General features: G+C 60.7%; 1 protein-coding gene and 1 long non-coding RNA gene across 3 annotated transcripts in view; one reads left to right on the top strand and one right to left on the bottom strand.

Annotated features, from left to right (window-relative positions):
• The window catches only part of DNAH17 (dynein axonemal heavy chain 17), a 112008-nt gene that overhangs the window by 23708 nt on the left and 70282 nt on the right, over positions 1–18018 (bottom strand). Inside the window, exons 1-15 of one of the 2 annotated variants that reach the window (XM_072746503.1) lie at positions 17479–17580; positions 15968–16250; positions 15704–15877; positions 15318–15525; positions 14344–14509; positions 12465–12567; positions 11608–11755; positions 11133–11224; positions 9432–9593; positions 8755–8919; positions 8362–8553; positions 4422–4688; positions 3208–3369; positions 1704–1937; positions 675–839 (exon numbers count right to left, since the gene is read on the bottom strand). In XM_072746503.1, coding sequence (XP_072602604.1) covers positions 675–839; positions 1704–1937; positions 3208–3369; positions 4422–4688; positions 8362–8553; positions 8755–8919; positions 9432–9593; positions 11133–11224; positions 11608–11755; positions 12465–12567; positions 14344–14509; positions 15318–15525; positions 15704–15877; positions 15968–16195 — 2466 coding nt within the window. In that variant the 5' untranslated portion in view covers positions 16196–16250; positions 17479–17580. Of the gene's footprint in view, positions 1–674; positions 840–1703; positions 1938–3207; positions 3370–4421; positions 4689–8361; positions 8554–8754; positions 8920–9431; positions 9594–11132; positions 11225–11607; positions 11756–12464; positions 12568–14343; positions 14510–15317; positions 15526–15703; positions 15878–15967; positions 16251–17478; positions 17581–18018 lie in introns of those variants that run through there. The other variant, XM_072746504.1, reaches the window with a different exon arrangement.
• Positions 1791–5252, top strand: LOC140597670 (uncharacterized). The gene is made up of 2 exons (XR_011999485.1): positions 1791–1945; positions 2357–5252. It is a non-coding gene; the product is annotated as an uncharacterized lncRNA (long non-coding RNA).

Genomic DNA, 18018 nt, shown 5'->3' with positions numbered 1-18018 from the left:
GCCGCCCGCCTGTTGCCGACCTCCCTGGGCTTCGGTGGGTTGTGGGTGTGCGGGTTACGAGGAGGAATGGTGTGGGGCTCCTGCCGCCCTGCCTGGCCCGTGTCCTCCTCCTCCTCCAGCACCTGGTGGTGGCCTTCGGGTCCCTCGTCCTCCAAACCACTTGCCACCAGGCCATGCTCCATCTCAGCAGATCGCAGGCGGTTACTGGATACTCTCCATTTACACACTCACGCGGGTGCATGGCTGGAGGCCTCAAGGGCATGCAGGGCGGGGGGAGGGGAGGAGCCCCTCGGGCAGGCCACAGGCCCCCAGGGACCAGTGACCCCGGCGGCTCTGGGGACGCCTGGTGCAGTGAGTCTGAGGCCCAGGACTCCCGCCCGAGGGGCTTCTCAGACCTTCCTGGCCCCCGGCATCTGGTTACAGTGCAGACCGTGGCCGGAGCTGGGCTGGGGCCCGACCCTGCATTTCCTCCCAGCTTCCGGAGATGCCGCCTCCGTGGCCTGGGCAGCCCTCCTCTGAGGCGGGGGGGTGGGGGGGGGTGGGTGGGGGGGGGGTGGGGGGGTGGTGCGTGCTCGGGAGAGAAGCTCCCAGCTTTTGCCAGGGCCAGGAGCAGGCACCGAGCCTCGGGGAAGGCCGGGCCCGCGGAGCCGTCGGGGGGCGAGCTCGGCGCGCACCTTGTTGATGACTTCCACCTTGGCCTCTTCCTCGTCGGCAATGGCTTTCTCTTTGCTGACTTTCTCAGTTTCCACGCCCACCACGTGGATCAGCTTGTCCGCATTCTCATTTTTCTGCTTGAGCTCAGCCTCCTGAATTGCCAGCTTGGCCTTTAAATCATCCACCTGGGGGAGGAGACCCCGAGAGATGGGCAAGGGTGGGTCCCGGCCCCACGCACAGGCTGGGGGACAGCGCTGGGGGCGAGGGCCAGGCCCGGGGCCTGGCAGGCGGGAGGGAGCCTGGGGGAGTGAGGGACAGGGTGGGACATGCCCCCCCCCCCCGTTCTTGGTGGTTTCTCCCACAAGGAGGCCCCGTGGTCCCTGTGCTAGGACCATGTCTGGAAGGTTCCTCTGGGGAAAAGAAGTGTCCTGCTTGGCCGGGCTCCTCTCTGATCCCTTCTGAGCAAGCTGTCTGGGTAGGAGCCGTCCTGCTTGGCCCCTCCAAGGTCTGTCTTCCTGGAACACCCCCTGCCGTACTCCCCCCACACCCCTACAGGGGTGGCCTTGACCCATGCCACGCTGCTGCCTGTGGCTCTGGTTCCAGGGGCTCGGCCTCCCTGGGGGCAGAGGCGGGTTCACGCCTCAGCAGGGTAGCCGGGGCTGTCCTCAGGGCTCCCCTGGGGACACCAGCAGTGGGCAGTGAAGGTCAAGGGGCCGGGCTGCACTAGAGAGGGCACCTAATAAAGCCGGGCAGAAAACCTAAAAAAGAAAACAAAACCCAGAGGACGGCAAATGCCTTTCCAAGTGGGCACCGCAGTGTGCAAGGTGTCTCAGGGCGTGACCTGATCCCACAAATCCCACTGCGCTTGGGCCCACGTAAAGCACCCAACAGAGTAACAGCACAGTTGCCAAAGCATTTTGAATCCATTTTTCATATTAAAACCCCCACGTTCTCCGGGGTTTGAGAATGGGAGCTTCTCCGAGGCGGGACTCCTGTTTCCCTCATTTGGGGGAAGGTCTGGAACCTGCAGGAGGAGCCGCCCTCCCTACCTGGGACGCCGTGCTCTGCAGCTTCATCAGCCCATTCTCCAGCCTCTCGATCTTGGCCACCAGCTCCATTCTCTTCTTGGCCAGCAGGTTCTGGTACAGTTTGATCTGCTCCAGGAAGGTTTTGGGTGTGGTGTAGTTGTAGCGCCGCTCGGTGGCCAAGTACAGCTGGGACATCTCATTGACCGTGGTGTGCACGTAAGACATGAAGATGCTGATGGAGGTCTTGACCTCTGGCTGCAAAGGTGAGTCGGGGCGTTAGTCCCCTGTTCCCTTGGGGGAGCAATCCCATGCCCCTTAGGAGCCCGGGGAGGAGGCGGCTGGGGACCCCGGGTTTTCAGCAAGGCCGACCTTCCTTTCCTCGCCGGGACCCTGGAGGGGAGGCACAGCCCCTCAGCCTTGGCCGTTCAACCTGCTTGAGGCTCAAGACGGCAGTGCCCTCAGGGGCTGTCGTGGGCGCTGACACCATCTCTTCGAGGGCTTGGCCAAGCACCAGGGACAAGACACAGCTTTATCACTGGGACTGCCTCTCCCTGACTCACACGCCTGCATCCCTGGGAGACTGCAGGGCCTGACCACGTGTTGGGGTGACCCGGGCAACCCCAACAGCGAGTATTCACTGTGCATTTCCTATGCTGGGTCCTTTCCCACACCAGGGTCACAGCCACCACCATCTGGGCCGCCCCCCCTGCCTGAGTGCTCTGCCCCAGGAGCTGTCCGTGCAATACCCAACGGCAATTTGAGTCAACGTGGAAATGTGTTCATCCGATGCATGCTTCCCCTTCGGCATCTACTCTGTGGCCCTCCCTGGTGCCAGCAGTGGGGGCCGCTCCCCCAGATCTCAGGAGGCCCCTGTTTTGGGGCTGGAAACCCATGCCTATGCCCCCAGGGAAATGAGAGAAGTGCCCCCCGCCCCCCCAGTAAAAGAGGAGGAGGCTTAGATCACCCACCGCCCCTGTCAGCAGGGGCAGGTCAGAGGTGAGGGAGCAGCCCCGCGGGGAGCCCTGCTGGAGCCCGAGACGGGAGTGAGCGTGGGCCTCTGGATGCCCTCAGAATAAATGCAGGCGCGCCTGTCAGCCCTGATCAGGGACAGGGACTGTGTGTAAAGCCTGCGTTGCTCAATTTGTGGGCACCCTGGCGTCAGCTCTCCTGACCTGGCCCTGTGGGGCAGCGGCCGCAGGGGTGGGGCGCTCCGAGCCAGTTGAAACCAGTGGCCCCTGGCACAGTAACACAGGGCCGTGAAGCCAACTACCAGCGGCTTGTCTTTGTTTATGATGTTGGTATTTGTTCACTGTGAATTATTTAGCGTTGATTTTGGTTTTTAAAAGTACTGCACGAGGACATCACGGATCTTGGTGACTGAGGTCACACCTCCTTTCCCCCCTCTTATAGTCCTCCAGGTCGTGGAGGCAGAGGGTGCGGGGTCCCCCTGTCCCGGGGGGCAGACCCTCCTGGCTCTGCGCACCAGCACGGAGGGCTGTGGAAGGGCCGGTGCCCAGTGACCCACCTGAATGCCCTCAGTTTCCTGGAGGAAGCGCGCACTCACGGACACCAGGGCGTCTTCCGGCCACTCGTGGAACCAGTCGATGGCCGTGCAGTTGACAACAGCAGGGAATTTCCTCGCCCGCACACGCAAGACGGAGCCCACGGGAGAGAAACACAGGATCACCTGGATGCGGGACAGGAGAGCGGCTTGTGGGGCCCGGGGTGCTGAGGGCCGAGCTCGGGAAGGGAAGCTTTCTGCTGTCTGCTTCCAGGTGTCTGCGGAGTCACCCCGGTTCTGGCCTTAACATGCAACTGGTGCACATTCCACTGACTTCACACCTCTTGTGGGAATGGGGAAATGCAGACGGCGCCCCTGGCCTTCTGACGTGGCCCCGCGGCGGGGACAGCCGGGTGAAGGTCCGAGCGGGAATGAGCACCATCGCCGGCAGAGGAGGGCCGAGGACACGGAGCCTCCTCCAGGTCCCTATGGCCACGATGGTGACTAATTCCCAGACAGCCTGGGACCCCAGCCGCAGGCGGTGCTGTGCACACGGGCCCTGGTGCCCATTTGTGGTACCGGGAATAGCCTCAGCCGCTGGGCCCCTCCTGGCTCTGCAGCCCCTTCCTCCGTGGTGTAGCAGGTGCCTCCTGGAGTGGCCATTCCATGGGAGGAGGGCCGTGCCGGGCCCTGGAGGAGGAGCCCAGCAGAGGCCGCATCCATCAGGGTCTCCCTCGGGGGCTCCTTCGGCCCCCAAACAGTATCTGTGGGTGGCCCCGCATAACCCAGACTGGGGACAAGAAGAGGGACCGTGCCGTGTCTGCATGGAGCAGGGGTGATGGTAGCCAGCAGGCCCTGGGAGAGCTATGGGGGGTGGACCCTCAGGGTCGGGGTCGGGGGCAGCATCTGGTCGGGGCAGCTGCCCCTACTGGACACTGATGAGAAGGGAGGAAAGGATCCGAAGGGCCCTTGGCCCCACGGGTAGTTCAGCCCAGCGTCCCTTGGAAGGAACGTTGAAGGTCGAGGTGCACTTATAAATCTACTTAAAATCGTGCATGCGGGGTGTGTGTGTGCATAAACACCCGTCGGCGGGCGTCCATCGGGCAGCGCACCGTTTGCTCTGAAAGCCTAACATACGCAGACGGGAGCAGCCCCTGCCGCCGCCCCCAGGGGAAGGACCTGAGCCCTGCGCTGGGCCCAGGGCTGCTCCCCGGATGCTGTGAGACCAGGGCTCCTACCTTAAGCTGCCTGCGCACTTTCTCAATGAAGAACTTCCAGCACGTTTCCCGAGTGTTGGTCATGCCGAGGGACTTCACTTGGGGCCGCATGGAGGAGATGATGTTCTCCACCTCGTCGTCCATAAACAGCCCCGGGATCTCCCCCGAGGCCAGCAGGTCATTGATGAGCACCAGGAACTGCTCCTCGGCCACCTGGGAGTCTGTCATCAGGAACACCGAGGGAACGTTCTTCACCGCCGTCTTTATGTACTGCGCGCTCAGGTCAACCTGGACCCAAGGGGGACATGGTCAGGGCCTGACGACCACCCTGGAAGGGACGTCTGGGGTCATCTCTGTAAGACGTGTGCAGGGTCTATGTACAGGGACCTGAAACCTTGGGTGGGGAGCACCCGTGCTCACTGCAGCCCATGGGCGGGAGCAGCCCAGGGGCCCGTCAACCGACAGACGGATGGACCAAACGTGGCCTGTCTGTATGATGGGTTATTGCTCAGGCATGAACGGGAGGGATCTCCTGACACCTGCTACAACATAGGTGGGTCTGCAGCGATGCCAGGTGAGGTCAGCCCGTCCCCAAACGCCGGGAACTGCGGGATTCCACTTGGGTGAGGTCCCTGGAGCCACCAGGATCACAGAGATAGAATGTTGGGGGCGGGCGCCACGGGCTGGGGGCAGAGTGGGCTTGTGTTTCAGTCTGGGGACCGGGCGTGGTGGTAGCGGTGGTTATAAAACGGCATGATGTACGTAATGCCACCGACCTGTATGGTTACAACGGTAAAATTTTGTGCTGTGTTCGTTTTACTACCAAGGAAAGAAAAAGGAAGAAAGACAAAACCTCAGAGACCCTAAAAATGTCTCGAATCAATGCGCTCCAGGCTCGGGGCTCAAGGGTCAGGAGCTGGTGCTGGACAAGGACACAGGGACACTGCATAAGGCTTGTCCTGCCCCTAGTGGGACTTAAAGAAGCAGCTCCACAGGATACCTGCATGGTCAGGGCTGGAAGAATGAATGAAGGGGAGAGTAAAAAGGAACACACAGGAACATCACACAGCAGCACAAATAGTTGCTATTGTCCAAGGATACAGTCCAAGGTGCGCGTGCAGATCGTCTGGCGCTGCCCCGGGAGTCATGCGCCCGTGCCGAGAGTAACGGCTGATTTTCCGTACACCCCGTGGGCCCCTGTAATTGCTCACAGGCACCCCGAGGGGCTCAGTGCTGTTTGGCAGTAGCCCAGCAACCCGGCCTCTCTGTGCAGAGACACGTCACCAAGGCCCCGTAGCTGGAGGTGACTGCGGTGGAAAGCCAGCCTCGGGTTCCCTATGTTTGACGCGAGAACAAAAGCGAGGGGAAGCCCTGAGCTTAGGAGAGCCAGCGGCGCAGGTCGGCGGGGCCTGGGAGCTGACAAGGCAGGTGCTCCTGGTCTGGCGGTCCCGCCGCGGCCGTTGCATGTGGGCCCAGCGCCACCCCCGAGGCCGTAGAGGAGGGCAGCGTGCCCGCGAGTCGCAAGTCCGCCCCTGGCAGGTCGTCAGGATGCTCCCGGGGGAGCGCGTCCCTCCTGTAGGTGGGGGTGGCTGGATGGGAAAGCTGCCAAGGTCCCCCAAGTTCAGGTTCCAAGTCTGATCAGACTGGTCGAGGTGCGCGAAGCTAATTGTGCAGCTGCCCAGGTCCGGGTGGAAGTTTCTGGAAAGACTGAAGGCCGTGAAGGCCTAGGAAGAGGGATGAGAGGCCCGCTTGGGAAAATGGCCTGTGCTTGAGTCCTGGCCACTCCTCCTTCTGCAAAGTCTGCACCTGGAGCCCCTTCCATCGCCACCTGCAGGTGCTCCACTCGCTGCAGGCTCGGGGCCCCCAGGAAAGCCCACAGAGCTGCTCGTGGCCCTCATCCTGCCGCCCCTGGATTCCCACCCTCTTGGGTTGCGGGGCCAGTACCTCCCACTCCCAGCACTTCCCAATCCCCAACACGTGCCTCCCCTCCCACCCCCACTCCCCTAGATTCCTTGACCGGGCCACAGGCGGAGCAGCGTCATTTGTCGTTCCTGACGCATTTCCTCCGGGCACTGGCGTCCTCCGGGCAATGGCCTCCTCTGGGCACTGGCGTCTTGGCTGCCCTGGCCCCCAGCCCAGTTCTGTCCCGTCCTCATTTCCTGCCCGGTGGAGGCACCACCCTGCCGGTCCCAGTTCCAGGCACAGACGTCACTGCCAGCTCCGAGAGCTCAGCTCCTGTGAGCCCCTTCCCCACCCACGGTCAAGACGGAGGTCCAGGTGAATCTAGGGATCAGCAGTGACGGAGGAGCACACGTTCCCGCCCCTGGTGGGGCCCCCTGAGCTGGCCCGGGGTCCCAGCCATGCCCTGCCTCCACATGCTCCCTCCTGCGCAGGCAGAGACCACGGGGCCACCCTAGACTCAGGTCCCTCCTTTACCCATCTCTACACCGTCCGGTCCCAGTCTTTGTGGGGTCACTGGGCTTTTGCCGCAGCTCCCCACAAGTCACCCCACGGCACTCTCCGTGGGTCTCAAGTCACTCTCTACTTGGTTCTGGGGCACTCCCAGGTCTTGGTCCTCTCTGCTCACTCGATAGCAAATCATGTTCTGGGGACCGAGTCCAGGATTTTCCACGAGGTGCAGTGTCCCGCGGGGGCGCTTCCAGACCTCTTTCCTGCTGCATCTCTAACCTCCAGTGGGCGCCTGCAGCTTATGGTACAGGTGGACTGTAGAGCAACGTCCCATCCCTAGCAGCATGGTGCAGGCCCCGCTTGCATAGGCCATAGGCCCCCCGTCTCCTTCCTTACTTCCAGACCCACGGCAGCGGCTTCATCAGGGTCAGGGACGGCTAGTGCGAGGGGGCTTGATGTGGGTGTTGAGAGGACAGGCCTCAGGGTGGCTCAGACTGAACGCCCACCGCCGGCCCTAAAGTCAGGAACCAGGGACAAAGTCCACACAGGGACAGAGCAAAGGGCAGGATGCCGTCATGAAAGTAACCCCATACAATGTGGTTACTGGTTAGTAAGACTAGAAACTTTCTGGAGAAAACCCAGTGAGATGATACAGCGCAGGTGCGACGGATCCTAATTGCCGGCGAGCGCACTGGGGAAACCCGGGTGAGCGGCCTGACTGGCTGCGGACGGGACGGGGCAGCCGGTCAGGAGACAGCGTCTGGAGATCCGGGTAGGAAGAGCTTCCCTTAGTGCAGGGACTTAGAAAACACGCGGGCTAGTCCTCGGTTAGAAAGAGCAGAGTCCGCTGGGGACAGTGACAACCAGAAGCCAGACGCTGATCCGAGGGGGCCGTCCCCGGCTTAGCTTGCCCGGCGCCCGTGCCAGCCGGCCGCCTCCCCCACCGGGAGTCCAGGGCGCTGCGGCCTCGGGGCCCCGTGGGCTGGGGGGCTGCCGCCCGGTCCGGCACCGTCCGGACGCACAGAGCAGCCCCGGCACCAGCACCGAGGGAGCTGCGCCCGCGTAATGCGCTCGAATCAATCTCAGTTCCAACCTGAAGCGCTGCGAGGATTGGGTCTGGGCTAATCGTGTTTGACGAGCACACAGTTCCCTGACAGAGCAAATTTTCGGGAAAAAGAAATCAATAAAAAGCCTCGGCGGCGTATCTTGGGGATGGGAGACCTGTTTACGCTAATGTTTATTTAATTAATTCAAAAAGCAGCCTTCCCGAATCCAAGTTTGTAGTCAGATACCCCGTAACAGCCCTGAATTATTTAATCTGGCCAACGGGGGATGACGCAGAACCGGGTCTGTGCTGACTGTGCGGACCCTGACCCACAGGCCCTCTCACCTTTGCCACCGGGGCGTGGGCACCGACCGACACGTGTCCCGGCCCTCGGCGTGATGAGGAGCCTGCAGTGACATACGCTCTGTGTGCTGGACACGCGAGCCGTCGGTTTTCTCCCCCTGCTCTCCACCTCCAAGGGTGGCTTGTCAGAGAGCCACGTCTCACCTTGAGGTCCGGGATCCCGTAGCCCTTCTTGAGAGTGATCTGGAACACGTCCAGCGCGCTGATGTAGGCGGCCAGGCGGGAGAGGCTCTGCTTGCCGCTGCCGCCCACGCCCACCAGCAGGGCGTTCCCTCGGGGGAACTCCAGGATGCGGTTGATCCTGCAGATGTGAGCCACCGCGTCTTCGAACAGCACCTGCAGAGGCCAGAGGGACACCTCAGCGCCCCGGCGCACCCGGACGCGGCTCCTCCCGCGGCACAGACTCTCCTCCCAGCCCGGCCAGTGTTCGCTGCGAGTCTCGCAGCCCCAGAACGCCACTGAGGCGCTGGTGATGAGACACGACAGGAGACCGTGGCCCGGCCCCTTGCCCGGGCTGTGCGCTCAAACAGCGCTCACCAGGTTCATGACTGCGTTGACTTCATTGTAACTGTCCAGGACGTCCACCAGCAGCTTGTTCAGGTGAGCCACGTCGGTTACCGAGAGGTATTTGGGCTCGCCGATCCCGTGAGAGAAGTGGCAAAACATATTTGGTTTGGCAAACAGGAGCTCATCACCAAGATCCTAGAAATAAGGGGCAAGGCACTTCTGTTGCTGGCCACCATGGGCACGCGCAGGTCATCAGTAGCAGCTCCGGTCCCTCGCCATCGTGCTCCCCCCGCCGCCCCCCAGGATGCCAGGCCAAGTCTTCATGGGCCCAGACCACTGCTGCCAGGGCTCTGCAAACCGTCGGCAGAAATCCCTAGTAGGACGGTCCCATCCCCATCACATCAGGAGGAAGAAATGAATCTGCCGAGGACGTCAGGACATACCGGCAGAGCACACTGACCCACACAGGTCTTTCTTTACCCCAAGTGGATGAAGGGGGGTCATCACATCCTGCCCTCCGAGGAGTCAATCCCTTCTCCCTCAGATGTGCATTCATGGGACAGAGTCATTTCTTGGGACCCAGTGGGTCCTTCCCATCCCCCTGTGAGGGCCCTTCCAAGGGTGCTGGCCTTATCATTGGCCCCAGATACCATCATTACCGTGGAGTCTCTCTGGGCTCATTGGAGGGACTTGGTGGCTTGACTCACATCAAAGAATTTCTTGGTGGAAGCCACGGTGACTCTGCGCAACGTTTCCTGGTCTTTCTGGTCAACCATTTTGTCTCCATACACTCTTTCAGCTTCGTGCAGCCAGAGGCGGACTAGGTCAAGTGGTATTCTCAGGATCTCCGTGGTGGAGAACAAGAGTCCCTGCCCCAGACACAGGTGGTCAGCACCTTTAGCTGTGCTATGAAGGCCAGCCAAGTGCGGTTCGCAGGTGAAGCAACAGAGTGGTCACTTGCCCAGACAGTGATCTGTCAAGCCAGGGAAGCCACTGAGGCCCAAGGCCATGCAAATCCTGGAGGCTTGGAGGGTGTGTCGTGGGGAGAGATATGGGGGGATTCTCACAAGACAGAGCAAGGTCTTGACTCTCTAACAGGGTGGATAGTGGAGAAGGGACAAGGGGGCACGGCCAGAGTGGGTTCCAAGCTGGGGCTCTGCAGCAGGTCTGCCTATGTCTAGTCCCGGCTTAGCCATTTACTGACCAAGTGCCCTGGGGACGTTCAACACGTTCTTATTGAGGGCCTGCCATTTTCCAGACTCCCTCTGGGGCTCCAGGATCACAGCAACAAGGTAGGCTCTGTCTTCATGGAGTCCACATTCTAGTGGGAGATGCAGCCAGGCAATCAGAGTAACAAGGTAGTTATACATTGTGACGTGGGCTATGAATGACATAAAGGGAGGCAGTGAGATAGTGTAGGGGTGAAGAGGGACCTCTAGAGGACCCGACATTTGAGCTGAGCATGCCTTAGCCGCCCAGAGTCTTAGATTCTCCTTCTGTAACATGGGGATATAGGAGCACGTTACACGTATTTTTGGAGGAGAAAATGTGGGTGTAAGTGGCCAAACCTGGTGCCTGGCTCAGACTAAACAGTCAATAAATAAGAGAAAATATCATCACTGTCATTACCAATACCGTCATCATCATCACCATCACCACCACCCCCACATATTGCCATCATTATCACCGACATTATCACCATCACGCTCATCATCACCATCATCGTTGTCATTGCCATCATCATCATCACCATCATCATCACCACCACCACCATCATCACTACCACCATCACCATCACTACCATCATCACCATCACCACCACCACCATTATCACCATCATAATCATCACCACCACCATCATCATCACCATCACTACCATCATCACCACCACCACCATCATCATCACCACCACCACCATCACTACCATTATAATCCTCACCATCACCACCACCATCATCATCACCATCACTACCATCATCACCACCACCACCATCATCATCACCACCACCACCATCATCACTACCACCATCACCATCACTACCATCATCACCATCACCACCACCACCATTATCACCATCATAATCATCACCACCATCATCATCACCACCACCACCATCATCATCACCACCACCACCATCACTACCATTATAATCCTCACCATCACCACCACCATCATCACCACCATCACTATCACCATCACTACCATCATAATTATCACCATCATCACCACCATTATAATCATCACCATCACCACCATCACCACCACCGTCACCATCCTCATCACCACCACGACCACCACCACCACCCCATCATCACCATCCATCCATCATTTTGCTTTCCCTCCTGAGAGCAGCAGAGAGCACCTATGGAGCAGGGACGCGGCCGTAACAGGCCTAGAAGAGCAGTACCTGGAAAATATTGGAGAGGTCCCTGAGGTTGAAGACATAGTGAAATTTAATGGCCGTGGGAAGAAATGTTGCAGTGACTTTCTGATGCAGGGCTGTTACAGGAAAGAGATACATCGATTCTCAGGTACTCTTAATGGCCTCAGGAAGTGCAGAGCTTAAGGTATAGTCTCTAAAGCAAATGGACTATGAAATAGTGACAATTTAAGTAAGAAATCTGCACGGCTGACAAGGGGAGAGGTTTGCTGCTCTACTGACGTGTAAATCATTTCTGTACACTGAATTTCCAACCCCCCCCGCCTTCCCCTCGAGCAATTGGATCTCATAATATCTCCTGCTGAAACATAGCATCATTTAAAAATATTGATTTGAAAGTATAAATAAAATATTTACCAGGGGAAACTGTGAAGGAGCCATCAGCCCCATAAAGCAGTAGGGCTGTGCCGACAGGAGGGGGGGATGAGGCTGGTCAGCTTACCCAGGGCGGAGGCCACCAGTTGGCTGCTCATCCTCTGAACCACCATGGGGACTGAGCGAAAGGTCAGGTGCTGGGCCAGGATCGTGTTGTAGATGGTGGCGAGGGCCTCCTGGCCCGGGAAGCTCACAGCAAACACGCAGAAGTGGCGCTGCCCGGAACAAGCACAAACCCCCATTGGGCAGCCTGCGGGGACCAGCCCGTGGCCGGGGCTGCCTTTTTCGGGGAGCAGACTGTCCTCATCACCCAGTGTCTTGTGGGCAGGGTCGGAACGGACAGTTTCCCTTCCTTGTGCCTTATATATGGTAAAATCCCATTAAATATTGATCCCATCCCCAACAGCCAAATTTACACTTCCTGCTCTCAAGCAAAATTTTGGCGGAAGCCAAAGAGTGTCTCAGGGCGCAGCCCAGGTTTTATATTCTAGGTCCCTATCTGCTTAGGTACTTCAGAGGTGAGGTCCTGCCTGGGCGGGGTTGCAGGTGTAATACAGGATATCCCGTTAAATCGGAGTTTCCGATAAACAACAAATCGTTGCTTTCAGTATAATCATGTCCCAAATATTGTACAAGACACGCTTATACTAGGCAAGTATTTGTGGTTTATCTGAAATGCAGATTTTACCGGATGCCTGCAGTTGCATTTGCTAAACCGGGCAGCCCTTCGGGGTCCGAGGGAGGGCTGGCTGGCGTCTCGCTGCCCCGGGAATTCCCTGACGCACGCCCAGAGCTTAGGGAGCTCTCCAGGGGACGTCGGCCTGCAGCCCCGACAACACCCCGGATCGATGCTTTTATCTTCTTGTGCCAAAGTGAGCCTCAAACCCACAGGGGCTGGATCCCCGGAGTTTGATTTGTGCCCACCTGGAGTCTGGGATCGATGGTGAAAGATCCGGAGGTGGGGTTCATGCAAGCCACGTACTGGCAGTTATGGATGTCCTTCAGCGTCAGCTTCTGCCTGTCGTACCTGCGAGGGAGACGGGCGCAGGGTCGTGCCACCGGCCTGGCAGAGCCATCGCGGGGCCCCCAGCCCCCCCAGTCATCTCTTGCCTGCGGTGACCCCGCAGAGAAACCTTCGATAAATATAGCTTATATGTGAAAACATCCACTTTTACTTCACGTTGTCGAGAAGGATTTTGCGACTGGAGGCCTCGGGGGGCTCCGAGAGCCGCGGCGCGGGCCCCCGGGACGCGCTTCGAGGGCCGCGTCTGCCCGGGACCGTCACAACGAGCAGCGATGGCGATTATCCGACAGGCCGAGTATGCCCTGGACGGAGCTGCCCGGGGCTCGGGTGCGTTGAAAGGTTATAAAGCTTGTTCCGTGCGCTTCTTACCCCTCGGGGTCCCCTACCCCCCGTTAAGCGCTTGGCCTGCTGGGAGCTGCCGCCTGTTCCTGTGGCTTCGCAGGGATCCCCGACCCTCCGGATGCCAGGCGAAGTTTTAGGGTTTTAGGTTTAGAGTTTTAGGCGCTGCGGGTGCTCTCCCCGTCCTGCTGGCTCTGGGCCGTGCTCACGCGTGGGGCGGCTTGTGGGCCGGTGTGAGCCAGGGCCGCCGGGCGGTCCCCAGCCTCGCAGGCCATGACCCTCGGGGAGGGTGAGCGCCCCCCACCGCTCCCGGCCTGCTTAGGGCCGGCCCCTTGGCCTGGCTCTGTATGCCCCCCAGGGAGCGTCCCGGCGCCCCGTCCCCGCCGAACAGGCCATTGCTTCACTGCTGACCTTCCTGGCTCCCTACGGCCCGGAGCTCCGCAGGCCAGCGCGGCGTGGGGACGAGGCGGGGACGCCCATGCGTGCACCCGATGCCCGGCTCTGCCGCCTGTTCACCCCTCCGTGCCTCTGGTTCTTGCCTCCAGCGCCCAATGATTTCTGACGGGAGTTCTTGGCTTCCTTTGGTCTCAAAACCCCAAGGTTTGGCCTGAGCCACGTGCCAGCTCATTACAGGACCCTTGTGTCAAGACACCTTATTTTGGGGGCGCCTGGGGGGCTCAGTCGGTGAAGCGTCTGCCTTCAGCTCAGGTTGTGATCTCGGGGTCCTGGGATCGAGTCCCGCATCCGTGGGGAGTCTCCCTGCTCCCTGCTCCGTGGGGAGTCTGCTTCTCCCTCTGCCTCTGTCCCTCCCCCCACTTGTGCTTTCTGTCTCTATCTCAAACAAATAATAAGCCCTTTAAAAAAAAGACACACTTATGTTAACTGTACTTCATGTTTCCTGATCTTTCCAAATTGCAGACGTAAACGTGCCACCCTCAGCTTCCTGCTGCCCGTGGGAGAGGGCTTCTCTGGCCAGCATGGGTTTTGGGGTCTGGCTGCAGCTGCCCTGCGCATCCTCTCCCTCTGGCTCTCACTCAGCAGCCACACGGGGTCCTCCACGGGCCACGTTTCCTCCCCCCCAGGCCCTTTGCACGTGCCATTTGCTCTGCGCAGGCTGCCGTCCCTCCAGGGTCTGTCCACGGCCTGTCCTGACCCTGCTTCTAGCTTTCAGTTGTTGGGCGGCCTCCCCCCGGGGCATCTCTGCCCCAGGCCGTGGACTCCTCTGGGACCACAGTGGGGGGGGCTCCCTCAGAGCTCCCCCTGCCTCTGCAGCGCCTCTGTCTCCCCTGGCAGATGAGCCCCAATGGGAGAGGGACCTGTGTGACCTCCCTGCATGGGAGCCCTTGGCCACGGCTGCCGGCCTGGGGCCTAGACCTCGGTGAAATGCCCCCACCCTGGCGGTCCTGCACCGTCCCCGTGGCCCCCACCCCGCCCACTTACCAGTGTCCGTGGTCCATGTGCTGCCGGATGAGCGTGTGGGGGGCCACGGTCCCGTACTTGTCCACCTCGGGCATGTTCATGTCGTCGATGAAGTAGATCAGCTTCCTGGTGCCTGGTGGACCGTAGTTCCTCCCGGATTTCTTCTCCAGCGGCTTCTCAAGAACCCCTAGAGGAAGGAGCCGCTTGGCTGTGGCCATGCCGGCTCCACTCTGGTGGGAGGTCCTGCAGGGCCCAGGGTCCCCAGCACCAGATGCAGTGGCCGAGGGAGGGGCCCTGGACGGGGCACCGGGGCTGGCGGGGCTTTGACCCCATCACCCCCAGGAGCAACGGAGTGAGCCATGGGCATGGAGGGTCTGCGCTGAGGGCAGCGGACAAGCTTGGGGCCCCCTCAGATTGGCCAGGGAGCAGCTCCCCAGGGGGTGTGCCCAGGAACTCTGGGAACAGGGGTCCTGGCTACTATTCCCATCCTCCTACTCGTGGCAAAAGGCCAGTGCAGGGGTGTGGCAGGTGAGGAGGATCCTGGCCAGTCTCTGGGTCTTTGGTGGGAAGGGATAATGGGGAATGGGGGGGGTGGCCATGTGGGGTGAGCACGATTAGAGGTGTCTATGCTGGGCCCTAAGGACCCACCCTGGTCCTTGACCCCACCCTGCACCCCTGCACCTGGCCCCAGCAGCTCTCTGCACCCCAGCCTGCCCCCGCCTCACCCCTGCTCCTGGCCAGGGCCCCAGCCTGCATCCCAGCTCCTGGCCCTGGCCCCACCCTGTACCCCAGCCTGTCCTCTACCCTGCACCCATGTTCCTGGCCCTGGCCTCATCCTACATCCCAGCCTGCTCCTCCCTGCACCCTAGCCTGCTTCTCAGCCTACCCCCCTGCACCCAGCCTGCTCCTCACCCTGCACCCCTGCTCCTGGCCACAGCCCCCCCTGCACCCCAGCCTGCCCCCCGCCCCACCCCTGCTCCCGGCCCTGGCCCCACCCTGCAGCATGGCTGAGGTGGTGTAGAAGTTGAAGGGCACGGCCTGCACCAGGTAGTCGTCGGTGCTCAGGCTCTCCAGCTTGTCTCCCATCAGCACGGACTTGCCGGTGCCCGCGTTCCCCACCAGCATCACCGGCCACGACTTCTCCATGAGCAGGTCCATGAAGTAGCGGATTCGGATGGTCTCTGTCGTGTGCACCAGCGAGGCCTGGGGGCGAAGGAGGAGTCTCTCATTCCAGCTTCCCGCTGACGTGCTCGCTGGGGCAGTCTGGTCCCTTGTCCTACTGTGGGCAGCTGTGGGCCCCTGGCCGTCCGGCGGGAGGCCCGAGCGGGGACGCTGAGTCCCGCTCCCGACTTGTCCGTAAACCGTGCCCCGGCGCAGGTACCTGCAGCGGGGTGTCAGGGTCCAGCTCGAAGGCCGGCACTTTTTCCGTCCACGGGAGGAACTTCTTCGTGTCGGGGTCTATGTAGTAATCAAAGATGGTTCCCTGCGACGGGAACTTGATCGTTTTAAATTCATTGATCCACCACTTGCTGAACTCGACTCGGTAGTCCACGAGCTGTTGGGAGAACACAAACGCCGCGAGGTCGCGGCGAGGGACACCCGAGCGCTCCCGTGGGCAGCGGGTCCCCGGCGGCCGTCCGCGCACCTGGTCCTGGAACAGGGCTCCCCCGAAGGCCCAGAAGCAGGCGAACACGAAGTAGAGCTCGTACAGCTCCTTGGGGGAGTCGGGCGGCGCGTTCCTCTCCGTGAGGAGGCACTCGAGCAGGTACAGGATCATCTGGGTGATCGTGATCTCCGGTATGGGCGTGATCTTCTTAAACCCAAAGCGCAACTTGTCCAGGCACGTGGGCAGATACTTGTCGAAGAGGATCATCAGGTTGGCCTTTTCAGACTGCACCTTGCGCCGCTCAATCCAGCTGCTCACCACCCTGGGGAAGGCGGGGAGGCTCGGGGTGGTGGGTCTGCCCAGCATCCCTCCCCCGGGGAACAGCCCTGGTGTGTCTGATTCCGGCGCTCCCGCCCGGTGATGGGGCCGGATGCAGACCTACGAGACTGACGAGGGTGCCAAGGCCCTGGGGGCGGGCTCTTTCTCTGGCATTCTAGCTACAGGGGTGCCCTAAGCTTAGAACATCGGGAAACCACCTTTGCTGCCCCAAATGAAGCCAATACTGAGGGCAGCAGAGCTGGATACGGGGCAAGAGAAAGATCTCATGACATCATCTGGGTGGGAGGAGGAGAGAGGGGCTAGGAGGACAAGAGGAGGCAGAGAAAGGGAAAGGAACAGGGACCTCTCATGATATCATCCGAATCCTAGACCCAGCCCGGCCTGAAGCAGTCTCCGTGAATTGAGTCAACTCACTTTTCTTTTTTTCTTAAGTTTTAGTTTGAGTTGAATTTGTCACATTCCATGGAAGAGCCCAAACTAATGCGACAGGCAGTCCTCGAGGAGCCGTGCTGGAGCTGCCAGGCGCCCACCTGCCTCTGCAGTGGGCTGCCCACCATATGGGTGAGGGCACCGGCTCTCGCGTGGCCAAATCATTTAACACGCCCTCTCTAAGTGGGAGTGACAACGACTCCCATATCCAAGGACCACCTGGGCTGATTTTTAAAAATTTCATTTATTTATTCATGAGAGACAGAGAGAGAGAGGTAGAGACACAGGCAGAGGGAGAAGCAGGCTCCCTGCAGGGAGCCCCATGTGGGACTCGATCTCGGGACTCTAGGATCACACCCTGGGCCGAAGGCAGGTGCTAAACCGCTGAGCCACCCTGGCTGCCCTGGGCTGATGTTTTTAAAGCCCGCGGGAGGGAGCCGGGCCCACCCTGAGTGCTAAGTGCCTGCTAAAGCACAAATAGTGTGCGGCTCCCTCGCAGGCCAGCCAGCCGGAGTGCCACTTCCGGGACCACCCCCCCCCCCCGCCCCCAAGCAGAAGCACGGGGGGAGCTCCCGTCCCCATCCTAGCCCTGAGGACCAGCCTCTCTGAGCTCCCGCCCTGGCGGCTCCGATCAGCACAGGGAACGGAGAGCCTCTGCCCCCGCGCCCCGGACCGTCCACGAGGACAGCGCGGTCCTCTCCGCAGTCCGCGTGCTGCACCCCGCATACAGCAGGCTCTCCGAACGCAGCCCGGGTTGCGAACCTATACACAGACGCCGGTACCTGTCCTCTATTCTGAGGCTGTTTATGTGAAATTAAAAATTCTGCCGTGGTTGGAGTCATCCGGCTCCTGCAGCTGCACACGCTGCCTTTGATGGGAAGTGCAAGCCCAGCGAGACGCGCACTCGGAGGACGGAGGACGGAGGACGAGCCCGCCTGGCTCCCGCCCGGCCCCCAGAGGCAGCCTTGCTTCACTTCCCGCTCTGGGGTGTGCAAGGCCATCTCCCGGCCTTGAGTCACTGCTGCCCCTGTGGGAGGGCTGCCTTTCTCCTGGGGGGCCCCTGTGCTGGTGCCCTACCCTCTCCACTTCTCCCCTCCTCGTCCCCAAACGGCGGCTCTCTCTCTTGGTCCTTCCTCCAGGGCCCCAAGAACCAGGGCCCCAAGAATCGGGGCCCCAAGAACCGTGGCCAGAGTAGAGCCTGCCTCCAGGCTCTCCTTCCCACCCCACTGCTGCCCCCTGAACCCCCCACAATCGCTCCTTGTTCCCATTGCCCTGTGTCAGCAGCTCCTGCCTCGCCTGCCCGCCCTGCAAACTCTCACATG

Source organism: Vulpes vulpes, chromosome 2, assembly GCF_048418805.1.
Source record: "Vulpes vulpes isolate BD-2025 chromosome 2, VulVul3, whole genome shotgun sequence".
Classification (NCBI taxonomy): Eukaryota; Metazoa; Chordata; class Mammalia; order Carnivora; family Canidae; genus Vulpes; species Vulpes vulpes.
The sequence above is the reverse complement of the archived record's forward strand: the minus strand, read 5'-3'. Positions and strand labels throughout refer to the sequence as shown.